We start from the raw sequence: 18,238 nt of genomic DNA, 5'->3' as shown, positions 1-18,238 counted from the left end.
GTGATCGCCTGATAGATTCAACCGCGGAGCTTCCCGTCACCGCCGCCAATGCGTCATGGACCGGCCTAGCTCTACAGTGATTCTCGGGCCCCAGTAGGAAACGTCATCGTCCATCCTGGTCCGCCCAGCCTACCAAAAAAAATCCGACCGCAAGACAGTACATACATACTGTACTAGATAGAACCTTCGCGGTGCCCCGCGAACAAGGCCCCGTTGATCGATGGATTTCCACTTGACTGAGACAATGCCGACGGCGGTCCTCCATCATGGAAATCCTGGTCCCCTGTAGATATAGACAAAACGCTTCCGTATGAACTTCCAATGGAGAGAGGTACATACTCCCAAGGCCCGACTGATTTGCCAGCGCTAGAGTCTGACCCGCAGCCACTGGCCTCCTCCATCACCCTCCCGCCAACCTTTGATCTCCTCGTCTCGACGCCCGAACCCCCTCGTAGCGGCTCCGGTCAACCTGCCTCTTCTTCAGGAAACCGAGCCACAGCCGTTGGTCCCTTGTTGTCGCGTGTGTTTCGGTATCCTTTCAAGTGGGTGAGCTGAATCGTGACCGATCCCGTTTCCCCCCCCCCCCCCGCCCGCCACCATGGCCGAGTTCGTGCGGGCCCAGATTTTCGGCACCACCTTCGAGATCACCAGCCGGTAAAGTCGCAGGCACCGGATGGCCCGAGCCCGAAATTGACGGGATGACGCAGGTACACCGATCTCCAGCCCGTGGGCATGGGCGCGTTCGGTCTGGTCTGGTAGGCAGTGTCGATTGGAGCGGGCAGAGTACGGAACTGACCTGTCGGGATACAGCTCAGCACGGGACCAATTGACCGGACAATCCGTGGCGGTGAAGAAGATTATGAAACCGTTCAGCACGCCGGTGTTGTCCAAACGCACGTATCGAGAACTGAAGCTGCTCAAGCACCTGAAACATGAGAATGTGAGCGGTGGCGGGGATATCTATCGATGGAAACGAATCGCGGGTTGCTGACCAGGAGCAGATCATCAGTTTGAGCGATATCTTCATCTCACCGTTGGAAGACATGTACGCTGGGTTCGCTGGCCACGGTCGCATCCGCTAACCGAGACAGCTACTTTGTGACGGAGCTGCTGGGCACCGATCTGCATCGACTACTGACATCGCGCCCGCTCGAGAAGCAATTTATCCAATACTTCCTCTACCAGATCTTGGTGCGTCGAGAACGCTGCATGATACGTTGTACGCCGCTGACCGTCGCAGCGCGGACTGAAATATGTCCACTCCGCCGGTGTGGTACACCGCGACCTCAAACCCAGCAATATCCTGATCAATGAGAATTGTGATCTCAAGATCTGCGATTTCGGCCTCGCACGCATCCAAGATCCGCAGATGACGGGCTACGTCTCGACGCGATACTACCGAGCGCCCGAGATCATGCTGACCTGGCAAAAGTACGATGTCGAAGTCGACATCTGGAGCGCCGGGTGCATCTTTGCCGAAATGATCGACGGGAAACCACTCTTCCCCGGGAAAGATCATGTCAACCAATTCTCCATCATCACGGAGCTCCTGGGCACGCCACCCGATGATGTGATCAAAACGATCGGCAGCGAAAATGTAATAATTGCCCGGCCCAACAATTGCGGAAATCTTGCTGACTGTAATAGACCCTGCGCTTTGTGCAATCTTTGCCGAAGCGAGAACGACAGCCGTTGGCGAACAAGTTCAAGAATGCCGACCCAGCCGGTATGTTTTCCTACCCAAATCTCCTGGGGTATCTACTGATGTTGCGTAGCGGTGGACCTTCTTGAGAAGATGCTCGTGTTCGATCCCAAGAAGCGGATCCGCGCCGCTGATGCCCTCGCCCACGAATACCTCGCGCCGTATCACGATCCTACAGACGAGCCGGAGGCCGAGGAGAAATTCGACTGGTCGTTCAACGACGCCGACCTTCCAGTAGACACGTGGAAAATCATGATGTACGCTCCACCCATGACCATGCGGAGCATGGCTGACTCGAGTTTAGGTACTCGGAGATTCTCGACTATCACAACATCGACCAGTCAGCTGCAATGCCCGAGGCATCGATGCAACAAACGTGATCGTGTGACATGTACTCTCTTGCTTCCATGCCTAGGAACGTCTTTTCCTGGAATACGCGAGATGCCCTGTATCGACTGTTTTCCTGCGTTGCCTTTTACTGGATACTGGATAATTTCGATGCTTCTGTTCTGGTTGGGCGGATGACAAGAGGCGTATGAAATCTGTTTTGAGTTGGTGGAGGATTTACTCTGTATAAACTGTGTCATTGCTGCGAGTTCGACGGTATATAGAGCAAAAGTGCTTGAAAGGAATGGGCAGAGCACTTGGACGACATTGTCATCCCCGCTGTAGAACACGCGATAGTGTCCGACCCGCCAAGCGGGAGGTAAAATCATCGCTAGATCAACTCCCCGTACGGGCCCACTCGGGTTAAGTTCTTTTCCGCCGGCGAGTTTGGGACACACCCCTCGCCTCACCGATTCGGATTTCACGTACCATCGAGACGGTCGCCCTGTCGGATCGATCGATCGATGGCTACCACACCGCGCGATGTGCGCCAGGAGCCCGTGGTATTGGTGATTGACTTTCACCATGCCAGGTGGGAGCTCTCCCGAAATACACTGACAAGTCGCCAATAACCGGAAATCAAATTGCTGACGGAGGATCGATTTCCAGGGGCCCTGAGATTGAACTCTGCCTGGCCGAACCAGGGTCGAATCCCGCCATTGAGAATGACTGGTCTTTGCTCCCGTTCATGGCCTTGTCCGATGGCGCCCATACGTATGGGTTTCTTTCCGACGACACAAACGTGCTGGAGCTGGATTAACCGGTATGACCGTGCAGAGCCACCGAGGAATTTTCATACTTTACCCTACGACGCGCCGAAACGCCGACGAAGCCCGCGACATCGCTGTTTGGCATCTCGTGCACGCGACAGATCGCAACTAGCTCGCTGATTCACTGCCCGCCGGATGTGACACGGTCTACGGTGCAGAAGGCGGTGGTTGTGGTGACGGATAGCCCCGAGCATTTTGGTCCGTTGAGGGAGAAGTTGTCGATGGTGACGTCTGCATGGTTTGCGCAGCGGTGCGTGGGATCTAACACTCTGAATCTCGAAAACGGCCGGTTCATTGACTGTCGGCAGGGACTTTTCCGACATTGAGATCCTCAGGGTGAGCGCGCGCTTGCTGGGTGGTAGGGAGAATGCTAATCAGGGGCAGAAATTCCGGGAGAGTTTGGTCATCAGTCTACGAAGTGAGGATACAAAGGACCATAGTCTGGGTAGGTTGATCCGTCCCCCTCTGGTGGACGGCGCTGACCAGACAGGTCTGTCCCTGCGAGAAATGATCCACGAATTCAAGTACCAGACGTTGGTTCTGTTCAAGTGTCTGCTCCTCCAGCCCAAGGTGTGTGTATCCCACGTCGAAAGGTCGGACCCGTCTGACCCCGTCAGATGCTGTTCTTCGGTTCCCGATGCGAGCGGTTATGCATGATGCAATTCTCGCTGATCTCGCTGATTCCCGGATTGATGAACCAACTGCAAGACTGTGCCGATCCGTCATTCGACTCGTACGCGCAAACGGTGGAGAAACCTAGTTCGCTCAAGACGAGCGAGCGGCAGTCGTGTATGTGGCTGCGGGTGGTCCAAGGAGCATGCTGACCCGGCATAGTGCTCGCCTACATGGGTCTCCCGTTGCAAATCTTTGGCAAGGTAGATGCCGGACGGCGTTCTTGTATATCGGGCACCACATTGACCTGTGCGCTGTCCAGGGGAGTATTTTTGGTCCGTACACGCCCTTACAGCAGCTGGATCTGCTGGCCGACCACGGGACGAAATCGTACGTCGTTGGCTCGACGAATTCATTACTGCTACAGCAAAAGGATCGATATAGCGATGTCTTGGTTAATGTCTGCTCCTCTCCAAACCCCGTTCTTCTTTGACTCTCGGCTAATTTCTGGCAGTTGGACGATGGGACCATCACCATCTCACCATCTCTGCGCAGCGCCTTGTCTCTGACGCCGGCTGACCGGCGCTGGATCGACTTCTTGACCCAGGCCGTCAACGAGACCTGGGATGAGTCGCACCCTTCCCAGCCCAAGACGCACGGGTACATGGGCTCGGAGGAGTTTATCCGGATGCAGTTTGAGGAGTACCTTCTCGCGTTACTGTCATGCGTCAACTACGCAGAGCAATCCGGCCCTGCGGCGGCAGGGAGTGGTGGTGGTGGATTACCGCCGAGCACCGACATCGAAGGCGACCCGTCGGCGGAGTTCAACCCGGAGTTCCTGGCACGATGGCGCACGACGCCCAATTACGCACTGTTCCGACGTCTAACGTCGGACGCGCTCCTCTTTTCCATCGTGGAGCCCCGCCATCCGTGCGCCGGCGGGCTGACGATCGAAGATGTCCAGCGGCGCATCGCGCAGCAGATCGCTGACCTGCACCTAGACGAGCGGGTGCGAGAAAGCCGCGAAGCACTCAACAAGACGCTTGCCTCGGGGCAGAAACGTTTCAGCGAAGCCCTCAACAGCTTCTGGGCAGACATCGAAGCCCTTCGAGAATCCCAACGCCGGAGAAGCGAGGAAAAGCAACAACAACAACAAAAAGCCAGCGAGGACTCGGTCCCAGACCAAGACGATAAAGACACCTCCAAATCTTCCAGCTCATGGTTCTCCGGCCGCCGATCCGTCGACCTCGCTCAGGCCCAAGCCACAGTCAGCAGCGCAGGGCAAAAAGCCAGCGCATACTTCAACTCCTGGAGCACATGGGCGAGCGAGCGACGGCGGGAGTGGGCAGAGCGGCGGTCGACCACCCCAACATCTCCGGGCCCTGGCCCTCTCAACTCGCCATCCACCAGCACACTACCCAGCGTAAACGAGCGTCCAGATGCGGAGAGCACCACTCCCGCGGCGCCGCGCCGCAGCGAGGACTCGGTATCGAGTCAACAGGGACAAGCACGAAACAGTGGGCGATGGCAGCGATGGAGCAGCGTGCTCCGCGGGAGAAGAGAAGAACGGAATAGCGAATCGTCGGATGATGCGCCGCAGCCGACGCCAACCCAGGACCCGGAGCGAGGGCCGGAAACGAAAGAAGAAAAACAAGACGCCTCTACTACGACTCTAAGGACGAGCACCACCTCTTCTACTGGCAGCGACACCGCGGCGGCTACTGATTCCTCTGAGAAAAAGGAGAAGGAGAAAGAGGAGGGATTCACGCAGATTGCGCTGGAGGACAAGTCGGAGGAGAAGAATACGAATGAGCCTGATTGTCCGGGGTCTGGATCTGGTCGTGAGATGCCGACGCCGACGCCACCGCCTCGATGAGGAACTACTCGTACGTCCCTTGCGTGTTGTATGTAATGTAGTAGTATGGTGCATGACTTGCATACATAATTAGCTAGAACAGAGTACATACACCGTTCGACTTTCAGTCATACACTAGGGATTAGTTGCTTTCGTCATGAATACAGGTCATGCATGCCGTCGCAGGTCATTTTGTATCAGATCACCCAGTAGTAGTGTAGGTAGGACCGTTCCCATCCCAAACGCCTTCACCACATGCACACCATGTATGATCAAAGGGAAAGGAAATAAAACACACGCCATCAGAATCAAATCGTAAATGCAAACAACGCCGGACACCATATAGAGAAAGACCGATCCAAACTGATTTTTAATCGACAGTCGGCGGCAAGTCCTTGAGGAATAACCATCCCGTCTCCTCCTCGGGCTTCTCCGGCTCCAGGCCGAGAGCTTGGCGGTAGGCACGCACTTCGTTCTGCAGACCCGAGATGATCCTTATCGGTAAATCATCTTCCTCGCAGCGAATACGATAGGCCTCCCGGATGAGCTCCGCGCAACGCATGGTCTTGGCATGCCAGGCGTCGCGGTCAAGGCGGCTCTGCAGGTGCGCGTCACGTTCGGCCTGCAGCAGGTTGTTGTAGTGACGCTTCTGCGCGAGGAACTGCATGTTGATGTTCTGGCAGTAGTTGCGGATCTGCTCGAGCATGACGCCGACAGTGTCCTCGTACTCGCGGAGGAGCTTGATGTTTTCCTCCTGTTCGCGTTTCAGGGCTTCGACGGTGCGGCGTTCTTTGGCGAGGGCGTGTTCGAGTTCGGCGATGCGGGCGGCTGCTCAATTAGCTTTCTGGGATTGGATATTTTTTTGAAAAGCGCTTGCTAAGATGGAACTCACCTGTCAACTCTCCGCTCATCTGCTGCAGAGTCGGATTGGTTCCCTCGTCGGTGGCACGGCGCTGGTCTGTTAGACTCCATGGTCAAATCGTGGATATTTTTATCTCGGGAGCTTACCATGATCTCTTCAGCGCTCTTGACAATCCCCCTGGTCATCTCCCGATTATGCTTGAGCACCTCGCCAAGCTCCACCACCATCTCATACAAGTGATGCAGATCCATCTGATGGCCCGCATTGGTGGCTGCATTGGGCAACACGCTGCCCCCGCCGCCCACGCCGTTGGCCGGGCCCATGCCATGCTGCGGACCGGGCGAAGGAGTCTGGCTCTGGCGACCCCCCATAGGGCCAACCGCCGGATTCGGCGAATTGTCCATGTAGCCTCCGTTGGCAGCCATGCTCAGGAACCGCTCGATCGTGGAATCAATCTTGCGAGTGGCACAATCGTACTTGTAGTAGTAGTGATAGTGATAGTGATAAAGGCCGTCCGCGAGACTCGGAAAGCGAGCCCGTCGCGGGTGACCCGAAGAAGCAATAGGCCCAGCACGGCAGATATGAAGTTCCTCACTCAGATCGCTAAGTGCTCGTAGGAAACGTTCCAGTTCAACCGAGTCGATGTTGGTCGAGCCGGAGCGGCGGACGAGGGCCGGGAACAGCTCCTCCGCGACCCTTCTGCACCGGCAGCGCCTGGGAGCTGCCGTCCTCTTCTGGCCTAGCGCGATGCCGGAGGGCATGATGTTCCGATTCCGTGCTCACCGCCTGGCGTGTGAGGATGCGAACCACTTTCGTTGGAGAAAGAAGAGTGAGGAACTGGAAGAAGAGACGATGACCTGGGAAGAACAGCTACTCCTCACGCTGTGATCCTCTGGTCACACACACGGATGAAAATTTTGCAAATCATTCATACATTCCCCCTACTGCTACTCTCTAGCACTGCAGCTAGCTTACTCTCTGGATCCGTCCGCGACACCTCCGTCCAATCCCCCTCGTGCATTACTTGCGTCTGGCTGACCCGTCCTGCTACCCGTGCCGCAAGCATCCGCATTCGATCAATCTCTTTCACAAGTTCTCCATCCCGCGTCACCAGGTTGGGTTGGATGTTCTCCACGGGATCCTTCAGCGGTGCCAGGAGAGCCTCAAGTTGCCGGTACTGAGCCAGCCGCTGTTGCTGTCGCTGCCGCTGTTGATCCAATTCCACGAGCCGCTTGTACAGCGCTTCGTACTTTTGCCGGTCTTCGGGCGAGGCGTCATCTCCAGCGTACTGGGGTGGGAGTTTCTCGATCACTCTAACCCTCCTTTAGCCCATTCTCTCTACCAGAAATCGGAGACTTTTCCACGTACAAATGACTGGTCAAGTCCGAGCCGACTTCCACTCCGCTCGACGACGTCTCCGGCAAGAGCCCTTCGCTCCGCACAGACTGCCAGTACAGACTCTCAATTTGCCGCGCGACATGATGAATGGCTTGCGTCGTGTAGACGACGCGATTATGCTGTCGTAGAAGGGCGTTCACTATTTGATATTAGAACGTATACCACATTGCCTCCAGTCTGCGTGTCGTACCCTTTTGTAGAACTTCCTCCACCACCTTATCGCTAATGTCATCTTCCGTCTCCGGCGCGTAGTTTCTCCATCCTTCTTGCGGTGAAATTGGAGCTGTGAGGATCTGGATCTGATTCCGGAGGAAGGCCGCTTTGGCCTCTGCTATTGTACGCGCGGTCTCCATGGTCGCATTTTGACGGTTTGCGGACTTGTCGTCCACCGTCCATGCGCGGCAATCAAATCAATCTATGCTTATCAAATCCGCACGTGATGATAGGCGCAACTCTCTCCAATTTGGTCCTCCGGTGTGCCCGATAGATTGAACAATATTGACTCGTCTCTTGAAGAAGAACACTTAGCAGGAAGAGTGCGATTTTAGTCTCTCTAGTTCTGTGAGGATGGTGGCTCGCTCATAGTGCTTAGATAGCAATTGCTTCGCTTCCAAGGTATACAGTATTGACGGCAATGAAGAGGACTGGGATACCTCGGCAACTTCTCCGATTCATATGAAATAAATATCCAGGCACACTTGCATGTCTAATTGTCTATTCGGCTGCACAGTCTGTCAGTTACTTTATGGAAACGAAGGAGTACAAAAATGACATCGGACATTCCTCAAGTGCTCCTGTTCGACATTGGCGGAGTCTGTGTAAGATTCCAAAAGCCGTTTCTCAATTCCTCGGCTGATGCGATCTAGGTTGAATCCCCATTCCAGGCTATCCTAGACTACGAGCGTGCACACAACATCCCCATAGGATGGGTGAACTTCAGCATCTCACGCGTCGCACCCAACGGTAGCTGGCAGCAACTCGAGCGCGGCGAAATCAAACTAGACAGGGAATTCTTTTCGCGCTTCCATGATGACCTACATCGGCCGGATCTCTGGGCCCTCTTCCACGAGCGGCGCGGCAGCAAGACATCACCACTGCCACCGCTACCTCAGATCGACACAGAAGTGCTCTTCTGGGACATGATGCGCATCTCGCGCGAACCAGACCGGTTCATGTTCCCTGCTCTGAAAAAGTTGCGAGCATCAGGCCGGTTTCTCATGGGCGCGCTGTCCAACACGGTCATCTTCCCACCAAGCCATCCTTTCAACGAGGATAAGATCCAGCTCCATGCGCAGTTTGATTTCTTCGTCTCGTCTGCGCACGTGGGGCTGCGGAAGCCGGACCCTAAGATCTACAAATTGGCCTTGAGCCGTGCGAATGAGGTCTCTGCGAGTCGTGGAGGACCGCAGTTCCGGCCCGCAGATGTCCTGTTCCTCGATGATATCGGACAGAATCTGAAGGCGGCTAGGCAGGTTGGGTTTCGGACGCTCAGAGTGGTTCTTGGGGAAACCAAGGGGGCTGTCCGGGAGTTGGAGCGAGTCACGGGTGTGCAGTTATTAGAAAAGACGGAGCAGTCAAGGTTGTAGAATACAGTAGTAGTAGTAGTAGTATTTTTTCCCGAACCAGGTCGTGTTTCTTCTGCAGAGATTCTGGTCACTATTAATACCAAGTCATAATGGTAATCTTAATGAAAGTGAAGTTCCAAGTGGGCTCGTCGCCAACCCAAAACCCAGGAACACTTTGACTTCTAATTATTACCCAATTGGGTAATTCAATTGCTTAGCGAATTTCACCCACACAAATTCTTCGACCTCACCACCGTCAATTCCTTCCTCTTCATCCACGCCGCCGAGTTGACCGTGTAGTCCTCGACCACCGTCAAGATGGTGAGTGCTGCTCAATTGTCGCCCGGCTGATGGTCAATCCCGGGCGACATTCCCTCATTCCCTCATACTGCATTATAAGGGTCTTGCAAGATGCTTCGGAGTAGAGGGGTTCTGAAGCGCCAATTGCTGACTCGCTTGTTGTTGTAGCCGTTCCACAAGGTCGTCAAGAACAGCGCCTACTACAGGTGAGTCTTCCATCGCAGAGCCATTGTTCGATTCTAGTCTAATATTCTTGCAGCCGCTTCCAGACCAAGTTCAAGCGCCGCCGCCAGGGCAAGACCGACTACTATGCCCGCAAGCGCCTGATCACCCAGGCCAAGAACAAATATGGCGCCCCCAAGTACCGCATGGTCGTCCGCTTCACCAACCGTGACATCATCACCCAGATCGTGACTGCGGAAATTGGCGGTGACAAGGTCTTTGCGTCGGCCTACTCGCACGAACTCAAGCGCTACGGCATCAAGCACGGTCTGACCAACTGGGCGGCGGCCTACGCCACGGGTCTGCTGCTGGCCCGCCGCACCCTCAAGAAGCTCGGCCTGGATGAGACCTTCAAGGGTGTCGAGGAGCCCGATGGCGAGTACACCCTGACCGAGGCGGCCGAGACCGAAGAGGGCACCCGCCGCCCCTTCAAGGTCATCCTGGACGTTGGTCTGGCCCGCACCTCGACCGGTGCGCGCGTCTTTGGTGCGATGAAGGGCGCCTCCGACGGTGGTCTCTACATCCCGCACAACGAGAAGCGATTCCCCGGCTACGACATTGAGACCAAGGAGCTCGACAGCGAGACGCTGCGCCGCTACATCTTCGGTGGCCACGTCGCCGAGTACATGGAGACCCTGGCCGACGATGACGAGGAGCGCTTCAAGTCGCAGTTCCAGGGCTACGTTGACGACGGCATCGATGCCGGCGATCTGGAGGATCTCTACGCTGAGGCGCACAAGGCCATCCGCGAGGATCCCTTCCGCAAGGACGATGATGAGGGTGAGAAGAAGCCCAAGGAGTTCTGGAAGGAGGAGAGCAAGAAGTACCGCACGCCCAAGCTGTCGCGCGAGGAGAAGAAGCGTCGTGTGCAGGAGAAGATCCGCGAGCTGGCTGCTTAAGTTGGCTCAAGGAAATCTGTCAATTCAAATCATCCTGGGGAGCAGTGAGAAAAAAATGCAATTCTATTCTGAGAATCCTCGTACTAGATACATTTCATCGTCTGTTGCATGTTCATGTCATGGCGAATGGTTATGGGAATGGGCCGGTTTCAGAAGGATACAGTAATGTCAGGCTTTTGTGTTCATGACGGTCCTTCACTTCGTAGGAGTTGTCCATCCTCCATAGGACCATTGATTCTTCATGCTCGGTGCTAAGCTGAATGCCTGAGGAATCACATTGCCACGTGCAATGATAACCTAGTTGAGGATCTTGCTGATGTAATCACAACTGCCCTTTTAGGCTAGCTGCAGATTCCGCCCAACAGATGACGGGGCAATTGCAAATCCGGGCTGTCCGAAGACTCCGGCAGTTCGGGAGTCCTGCGAATATCCATGAGATCACAACTACTTACCTTAAAAGTAATCTATCTTTTACGTTATACCAATCCAAGAAGGCAGCTCCCCACGTGATGTCTAATCACCTGACCAAGGAGGCGGCAATATACTAACTCAGAAAGGAAAAGAGCGATCTAAGCCCATGCCCGCGGGCTCTGATTGGCCCACAGTGGGAGCCGCCCCTCACCCACTCCCACAGTGACCTTGCGCACCTCTCCGCTCTCTTCGCTTCTGTCGTTTAGAAGAATTGATCAAGAGTTCCTCAAGAGACCAGTGCCTTCTTGTTCAGCATACGATGGGTGTGTGCTCTTCCGCAGCTCGTTATTGATGGGCGAATCCATTGCCCAATGATCAGCGGACCCACACTGTTAGATCCTCGCAGAGTCCCGATCCACTGGGCTATTATTCAGTCTAGTACGAGTGCATAGTTAAAGGTGCGCCTCGTCTGCCATCACAAGGTCAACAAACCGGGTGGTGTGATGGCCGTCCCCTCGTGATTTTCGATCTTTCGCCGCACCGACGCTCTTGACCGGCGGCAGGGGGAGTGCAGAGCTGCAGCACAAGGAACTCCGACTGCAAATCCGTGCATATATGCTTTTTGATCTGATCCGCTTCTCCGCACAAGTGGTTTTGGAATAGTTAACGTCACCGCACAAACTCTTGCATTGCGTTGTGGAGAGTGTACATTCCCCGCGCAGCTGTGGCCAACTGCATGAGGTGTGCTTAGGTCCGAAAATGGATGGCATCGGAACTGTGGATGTGAGCTGGCTGCATCATTCCCATCGAGGTCTGCCCTTGGCTCCCGCCCTTTTTTGCATCCCGATGTAGACTGATGAATGCGCCATCATATAGATCCCTTGTCGCGATCACCCAAAAACAATGGATCCGGAAACCTCGAGAGGCAGAATTCACGTTCGCGCCGCCGCAACGGGCGGAGATCGCCCGAGCAGTCAGCGCAAGATACCCCTGCACCGTCGCACAAGTCCGGCCAAGAACCGCCGTTGAGCTCTTCGCCCGAGAGTATACCGCCCGAGTCGCCTGTCAAGACAGAACCGGACAAACCGGCGGACTTCAAGCCATCCTCGTCGGCCAAAGGCAGCGCCCCAAGACCCGTCCCTAACCGGCGGAGCTCGTGGATCTCGTCGCTTAGCTCCAAGTTCTCCTCTTCATCCGCATCCGCAGCGTCGCAGAATGGCGCGAAAGACAATTCCGCCAGCCCGCCGATATTCAAGGCAGACTATAATCCCTTTGGGGCATCCTTCTCTCCCAAGGAGAAAGAGGACCGGCTTGGTGACTTGAACAATATTCCCTCTTCGACGTCGCCTAAAGGGCCGTCCTTTCTGTCCAACGCGCTGCGGAAACTCTCAACGGCGGGAATCTCGTCAAAATCATCCGGCACTGCCGTCTGTGAACGCCGGGTGATGAACGTTGACCCTGATCGAGACCGATGTCGAATACCGGAACTAAATCAGGCAAAGCTCAAACGGGTGGCCTTTTGCGTGGATGTGGAGATCGCAGGTGTTTTGCATCGGGATGAACATGATTCGTTTACCGGTGGCGCTCAGTCTTCGTCGTCAAAAAGCAAGGAAAAGAAAAAGAGGAGCTCCGACAAATCAAAGAAGTCGTCTCCAGACACGAGCCCCCCGAATGAAGAGTCACAGTCGGCGCAACCAGCCAAAGAACCCACAAGGAAACAGGAGAAAAAGAAGAAGGCTGAGGAGGAACGCAAGGAGCGTAAGGAGCGAAAACGAAGACAAGCTGAAGCGGACGGTTCTATACCTATGCAGCTGAAGCTGAACGAGGAGGAGGAACAAACTACGCGGCCATCGTCATCCTCAGGGCAACATCGTTCCAAGACGCAGAGCCATCCCACAACGGATCCCGTGCGGATCTACCGCCGGTGCTGCCAACTGAGGGAAACACCAGTTCTGAAACGCCTCTTGGAGCGGATGACCGCGCCGAACTCGGTTTTGGCTGAGGCTCCGGGCACTGTGGCGAGTCTCGATCTGTCGGGGTTCTCAATGTCGTTGTCAGACATTGTCACCTTCAGCGACTGGCTTGCCATCGTCCCCGTGCGGACCTTGATCATGGACAATTGCGACCTCACCGACGAAGGTGTCAGGTCCATCCTTGCTGGGCTACTGGCAGCGAAGACGATGCAGCAGGCAAGAAAGGCTCGTCTTCCAAAGAGGGATGGTCAAAACAACTCCAAGGAGCACCGATTCGGCGTCGTGGAGAGGCTGTCGTTGAAAAACAACCCCAAGATCGGACCTGAAGGTTGGCGGCATATCTGCCTGTTTATTCACCTCTCCAAGTCTCTCAAAGCGATCGATCTCTCCGGGGTACCGTTCCCGAAGGCACCGGTCGCCCCGAATGGCCCGTCTTTTCGTTCTCAGACACCCACCAAGGACATTGCCTCGATATTCGCGGAGTCTTTGGCGAATCGCTTCGGCGGGAACCGCTTGGAAGAATTACTGCTGGCCGAATGCCGTCCATCGACGGAGGCGGTTGAGCGGATATGTGACGCGGCGAGTTCTCTCGGCCTAAGACGTCTTGGACTGGCGAACAACGACCTTTCGCGGGAAGCGCTGGGACACGTCGTTCGCTATTTGCAGTCTGGCTCGTGTGAGGGAATCGATCTGGGCGGGAATGATCTGAACAGCAATGTTGACGTTCTCATTCCCGCTATGAACCCTGGGAATTTCCTCGTGGCATTGAGTCTGGCGGACTGCTCCTTGGCGCCTACAGATATCCATCCTTTACTCCATGCGCTTGTGTCTATGCCAAACCTTCTGTTTGTCGACCTGTCGCACAATCCTGATCTTTTCACGAGCCAGCCGGATGCACTGGCCTCCCTCAGGCGGTACCTCCCAAAGATGCCGTCTCTGAAGCGCATCCATCTTGCAAATGTGGATTTGTCACCAGATCACGCGATCGCCCTTGCTGAGGTGCTGCCAGAATGCCCGCGTCTGTGCCACATCAACATTCTGGAGAACCCTCAAATCGCGAAGCTGGCGTCGGCCACCGATCCGGCTAGCCAAGAGGAGGCCTGTGCGGTGTATGCGTCGTTGATGGCTGCGACTCGCGTGTCGCGGACATTGATCGCCGTAGACATTGAGGTCCCCAGCGCAGAGAGCAACGAAGTCGTAAAGGCGCTTGCCTCGCAGATCGTTGCGTACTCACTGCGCAACCTCGGCGCGATGGAGGAGCTGGGTGATTCCGATAATTCCGATTCTCGACCCGATGTTCCTATTCCAGAGGTGCTGCAGCATCTTGTCGGTGGTACTAACGAAGTCGATGACGGGTCTGCTCCCGACGAGGACTACGTTATTGGCGGAACCGGCGTGGTAAAGGCGCTGGGAGTGTGCCTGGGCAACGTAGACCAGCATCATCCAGAGCTTGGAGATATATCACGGCCCAGCAGTGGCCGCTCGACTCCAAGACCTCGGGTGTCTACGTCCATCAGTGCGAAGAAGCCGCGGGATATGTCCAAGAACCTCTTGGGGTCTGCGCGGAATATCCGAGCGAGGATACAAATGGCTCTGGTTAGGGAGGACAAGGCCGGAAATGACAACAATTATCGTATGTTTTTGCTACTCTGCGGCTGATCACCGGTATATGACTGACCTCTGGCAGGACGTTTGCAATTCTTGGATGCTACGTTGGAAAAGATGATTCAGCGGTTCGAGGACGAATTTCCCGAGTGTAGACTCACTCCGGACACGAGTCCTCAGGCCGGCGAGGCTGGTTCCGAGCACGTCAACGGGGAGCACACCATTGGTGGCGGCATCTCCCGTCCTGGTCCCGCACCTGATGCCGACACGGCAGTCGAGGAGGACGACACCGATCGGTTCGCCATTAGGCTGTCCCGCAGCGGCTCCAACACATCTCTGCACTCCCGCGCGATGACGTCCGAAGAAGGACAAATCCATCGCATCGGCCAGAATTTACGGCGGGATATGCTGGAACCGAGCCTCGCATCCAGCGACGACTCCCTGGCCGACGCCCTCCGCGAGAGACTGGAGAGCATCCAAGGCGACGAGATCCGGTCGCAAGTGGAGAGCATCGGCCCGGACAAGGTCCTCGCCGAGCTGGGGTCTACCGTCGAGGATCTCTGGGCCATCCGGCAGCACGACCACGAAGCGTTTGAGCGGTTCCGAGAGAGCCAGATTGCGGCCCAGATCAATGCGGGGATCCGACCTCCTGAAAGCCCAGAGAGAGAGTCTCCATCATGATTGTGCTTGAGTTTCCGTTCTTTCAGCCTTGCATTGTGTCTCGTTCTTGTATGATACCTTTGAGCGGGTTGGTTTGGTTGCTGGGGTTGTTTGGTGTTGTGGTGGTGCCGGGGATGCGGGAGATTACTGTGCCAATGAGCCATGTATCGTAATGCATGTAATCACTTCTTAGTAATTGTTTAATCGCTGTACATATGAATCAGTTGTCGACTCTATTGACGAGATACTTCAACTACTGCCTGAACCATGGTCTTAATGACCTATACAAGGTTGGTCAAATCACATGCTACAGTGTCACGTGAAATACTAGTTGGGTGCTGACGGTTAACCAGGGGATCCCACCTATGTATACGTCATAGTCACGTGATTCGATTCAATCCTACTTCGACTCTGCTTCTGTCCTGAAGATTGACTGAATTTCCCCTGATGAGCCGGTGGGTAGCGTCTATCTCCTACGTACTACAGCCTTCAGTTACAGCAGGCTAAATCTGACTGTCCAGGAGATGTCTGCGGTGCACCTCACCGTTGAATCCCAGAGTGGTGCTGACTAATCAGCCTCGGAATCTCTGTCGGATTCACATGCTTAAGAGTCGCCGATCAAGTGAGCACCGTCAACACATTCCAGCAACAAATCGAGGGCAAAAGCTCCTTTCCATCCCCTGTCAAAATCCTCCATGAGCGACCGCCATGGCCGCGCACTCGAAACTCATCCCCCCTGACCGTTCCCTGCGGCAGATCGTTTCCCGCTTGGTCTCGTCTTACGGCAAACACCGGCGGCCGATTTCATTCGGCGTCTATCTCGCCCTGTTTTTGGCACTCGCAAAACGGATACGAAATGCCATCGCCGAGCAGAAAGCCGCCTCACAGCGGCAAGCCGAGACGCCCCCCCGCGCAGGCACCGCCAGTCTTGACAGCGACGGATCGGATGCGTCGGGAAAAAAGAAACGGGTCGAGTTGAACCGTGACTTCCTCCGGAATTTACTGCGTCTCCTGCGGATTATCATACCGGGCCCGACGAGTAAGGAGGCTCGGCTGCTGCTCAGCCATAGCGTGTTCTTGGTTCTGAGGACGATGCTGAGTATCTACGTGGCGGAATTGGATGGCCGGTTGGTGAGCAACCTAGTCCGAGGGAAAGGGAGAGAGTTTTTGTCGGGGCTAGCGTGGTGGATGATTGTGGCGGTCCCGGCTACTTTTACAAATTCGATGGTGCGTCGCATCCCCGCTGGGTGCAGGTAGGCAAGGCTGACGAACAGAATAGCTAACGTATCACCAACGTCGTCTTGCGCTGCAATATCGCAAGCGCTTGACTGAGTACGTTCATGATCGGTATCTGTCGAATATGACTTTCTACGCGCTGTCTGCTTTGGATGACCGCATCCAGAACCCGGATCAAATGGTCACCGTCGACATCGCGCGGTTTTCTGACAGTCTCGCGGAGCTCTACTCGAATTTGGCCAAGCCCATGCTGGACATGGCTCTGTACGGCCGACAACTGTCCAAGAACGTGGGCATGGAGGGCTTGTTCATGATGGGGCTGATAGTGCAGTTGTCCGCCAACGTCATGCGCATGCTGACGCCGCCGTTTGGCAAATACGTTGCCGACGAGGCGCGCTTGGAGGGCGATTTCCGGTTCTTGCATACGCGGTTAATCGACTATAGCGAAGAGATTGCCCTTTATCGCGGTCACGAGGCAGAAAAGGATAATCTAGATAAAGGATATTTCACCCTGATCAAGCACATCAATCGCATCCTGCGCCGACGGCTGTATCACGGGTTCATGGAGGATTTTGTCGTCAAGTACTTCTGGGGTGCCCTTGGGTTGATTCTATGCAGTGTGCCGGTGTTCTTCAAGATCCCAGGTCAGATCAGTCAGACCGTGGGTGAACGGACAGAGAGTACGTATCCCCGACGTGCTTCGCCCTTCGCATGCACAGCTAACCCCAATAGGCTTTATCACTAATCGGCGTCTCTTGCTTTCGGCATCCGACGCCTTTGGCAGAGTCATGTTCTCGTACAAGGAGATCTCCGAACTGGCTGGGCACACGGCCCGAGTCACGTCTTTGCTCGATGTCATGGAGGACGTGGCAGCTGGGCGGTTCCAGAAGAAGCTGGTCTCGTCCGCGTCGACAGAGGAAAATGCCGCCGTGCTCGCCGGACGAGGCACGGTTGAGGAAAGCGAGTCGATCGAATTTGTTGATGTTCCGATTGTTTCGCCAAACGGCGATGTTCTCGTCAAGAAACTATCGTTCACGGTTCACCCCGGTGACCATCTGCTTATTGTGGGCCCCAACGGCTGTGGAAAATCTTCACTGTTCCGAATCCTCGGCGGGCTGTGGCCGGTGTACGGCGGCAAGGTCAAGAAGCCGGCTCCCGAGGACATCTTTTACATCCCGCAGCGGCCCTACCTTTCGCGGGGCAGCCTGCGACAGCAAATCATCTACCCGGACGGAATCAAAGAGATGCAGGCCAAGGGGACAACAGATACGGATCTAGAGTCGATCTTGGAGACGCTCGAAATCTCGTCCCTGTTGGATCGACCAAACGGCTGGGATGCCGAGGAGGAATGGCGCGACGTGCTGTCGGGCGGGCTCCAGCAGCGAATTGCCATGGCACGGCTGTTTTACCACCGGCCCAAGTTTGCGATCCTGGACGAGTGCACGTCGTCGGTGACGCTAGAGATTGAGAAAGTCATGTACGACACGGCGAAGGACCTGGGTATCACGCTGATGACGGTGTCGCACCGGCGTAGTCTGTGGCGATACCACAAGATGATCCTACAGTTTGACGGGCAGGGTGGATACGTGTTTACGAAGCTTGACTGGGAGCGGCGGATGAAGTTGGAAGAGTGAGTCTAACCTAATCGTTGTGTTTTGCCCCCTTGGATGATGAGTGTTACTGACCGCTTTGCAGTGAGAAGGAGGAACTGGAGCTACAGCTCAGGGCTGTGCCGGACATTGAACGGAAAATCGCCGAGCTGACGTCATGATAGAACTGTA

At 55.4% G+C, this 18,238-nt stretch overlaps 8 protein-coding genes across 8 annotated transcripts; 6 read left to right on the top strand and 2 right to left on the bottom strand.

Moving 5' to 3' along the window:
• Window positions 1-598: 598 nt before the first annotated feature.
• VTN31DRAFT_1793 (uncharacterized protein) lies at window positions 599-2,082 on the top strand (the record flags this gene model as incomplete). The annotated part of the gene is made up of 9 exons (XM_069401889.1): window positions 599-654; window positions 708-755; window positions 811-940; window positions 1,002-1,045; window positions 1,092-1,191; window positions 1,241-1,597; window positions 1,648-1,726; window positions 1,776-1,959; window positions 2,007-2,082. 9 exons carry the CDS (start codon window positions 599-601, stop codon window positions 2,080-2,082), a joined length of 1,074 nt encoding a protein of 357 aa, XP_069264649.1.
• A 471-nt stretch (window positions 2,083-2,553) lies between these two features.
• On the top strand, window positions 2,554-5,347 carry VTN31DRAFT_1792 (uncharacterized protein; the record flags this gene model as incomplete). Its single annotated transcript, XM_069401888.1, has 10 exons — window positions 2,554-2,621; window positions 2,699-2,803; window positions 2,867-3,109; window positions 3,168-3,195; window positions 3,244-3,304; window positions 3,350-3,429; window positions 3,477-3,648; window positions 3,694-3,734; window positions 3,794-3,931; window positions 3,986-5,347. The coding sequence occupies 10 exons, from the start codon at window positions 2,554-2,556 to the stop codon at window positions 5,345-5,347; spliced, it is 2,298 nt and encodes a 765-aa protein (XP_069264648.1).
• Window positions 5,348-5,696: 349 nt separating this feature from the next.
• On the bottom strand, window positions 5,697-6,949 carry VTN31DRAFT_1791 (uncharacterized protein; the record flags this gene model as incomplete). Its single annotated transcript, XM_069401887.1, has 3 exons — window positions 5,697-6,154; window positions 6,219-6,279; window positions 6,335-6,949. 3 exons carry the CDS (start codon window positions 6,947-6,949, stop codon window positions 5,697-5,699), a joined length of 1,134 nt encoding a protein of 377 aa, XP_069264647.1.
• A 167-nt stretch (window positions 6,950-7,116) lies between these two features.
• On the bottom strand, window positions 7,117-7,939 carry VTN31DRAFT_1790 (uncharacterized protein; the record flags this gene model as incomplete). Its single annotated transcript, XM_069401886.1, has 3 exons — window positions 7,117-7,501; window positions 7,557-7,725; window positions 7,777-7,939. 3 exons carry the CDS (start codon window positions 7,937-7,939, stop codon window positions 7,117-7,119), a joined length of 717 nt encoding a protein of 238 aa, XP_069264646.1.
• A 414-nt stretch (window positions 7,940-8,353) lies between these two features.
• Window positions 8,354-9,172, top strand: VTN31DRAFT_1789 (uncharacterized protein; the record flags this gene model as incomplete). Its single annotated transcript, XM_069401884.1, has 2 exons — window positions 8,354-8,404; window positions 8,453-9,172. The coding sequence occupies 2 exons, from the start codon at window positions 8,354-8,356 to the stop codon at window positions 9,170-9,172; spliced, it is 771 nt and encodes a 256-aa protein (XP_069264645.1).
• Window positions 9,173-9,469: 297 nt separating this feature from the next.
• VTN31DRAFT_1788 (60S ribosomal protein uL18) lies at window positions 9,470-10,572 on the top strand (the record flags this gene model as incomplete). The annotated part of the gene is made up of 3 exons (XM_069401883.1): window positions 9,470-9,472; window positions 9,620-9,657; window positions 9,711-10,572. The coding sequence occupies 3 exons, from the start codon at window positions 9,470-9,472 to the stop codon at window positions 10,570-10,572; spliced, it is 903 nt and encodes a 300-aa protein (XP_069264644.1).
• Window positions 10,573-11,742: 1,170 nt separating this feature from the next.
• VTN31DRAFT_1787 (uncharacterized protein) lies at window positions 11,743-15,242 on the top strand (the record flags this gene model as incomplete). The annotated part of the gene is made up of 3 exons (XM_069401882.1): window positions 11,743-11,794; window positions 11,860-14,589; window positions 14,644-15,242. The coding sequence occupies 3 exons, from the start codon at window positions 11,743-11,745 to the stop codon at window positions 15,240-15,242; spliced, it is 3,381 nt and encodes a 1,126-aa protein (XP_069264643.1).
• Window positions 15,243-15,929: 687 nt separating this feature from the next.
• VTN31DRAFT_1786 (uncharacterized protein) lies at window positions 15,930-18,228 on the top strand (the record flags this gene model as incomplete). Its single annotated transcript, XM_069401881.1, has 4 exons — window positions 15,930-16,448; window positions 16,501-17,137; window positions 17,190-18,087; window positions 18,153-18,228. 4 exons carry the CDS (start codon window positions 15,930-15,932, stop codon window positions 18,226-18,228), a joined length of 2,130 nt encoding a protein of 709 aa, XP_069264642.1.
• Between the last annotated feature and the right edge of the window lie 10 nt (window positions 18,229-18,238).

This window comes from Thermomyces dupontii, assembly GCF_041956625.1.
Source record: "Thermomyces dupontii strain NRRL 2155 unplaced genomic scaffold VTN31scaffold_1, whole genome shotgun sequence".
NCBI lineage: Eukaryota > Fungi > Ascomycota > Eurotiomycetes > Eurotiales > Trichocomaceae > Thermomyces > Thermomyces dupontii.
Note: the sequence above shows the minus strand (reverse complement) of the source record. Positions and strands in the feature narration are given on the sequence as shown.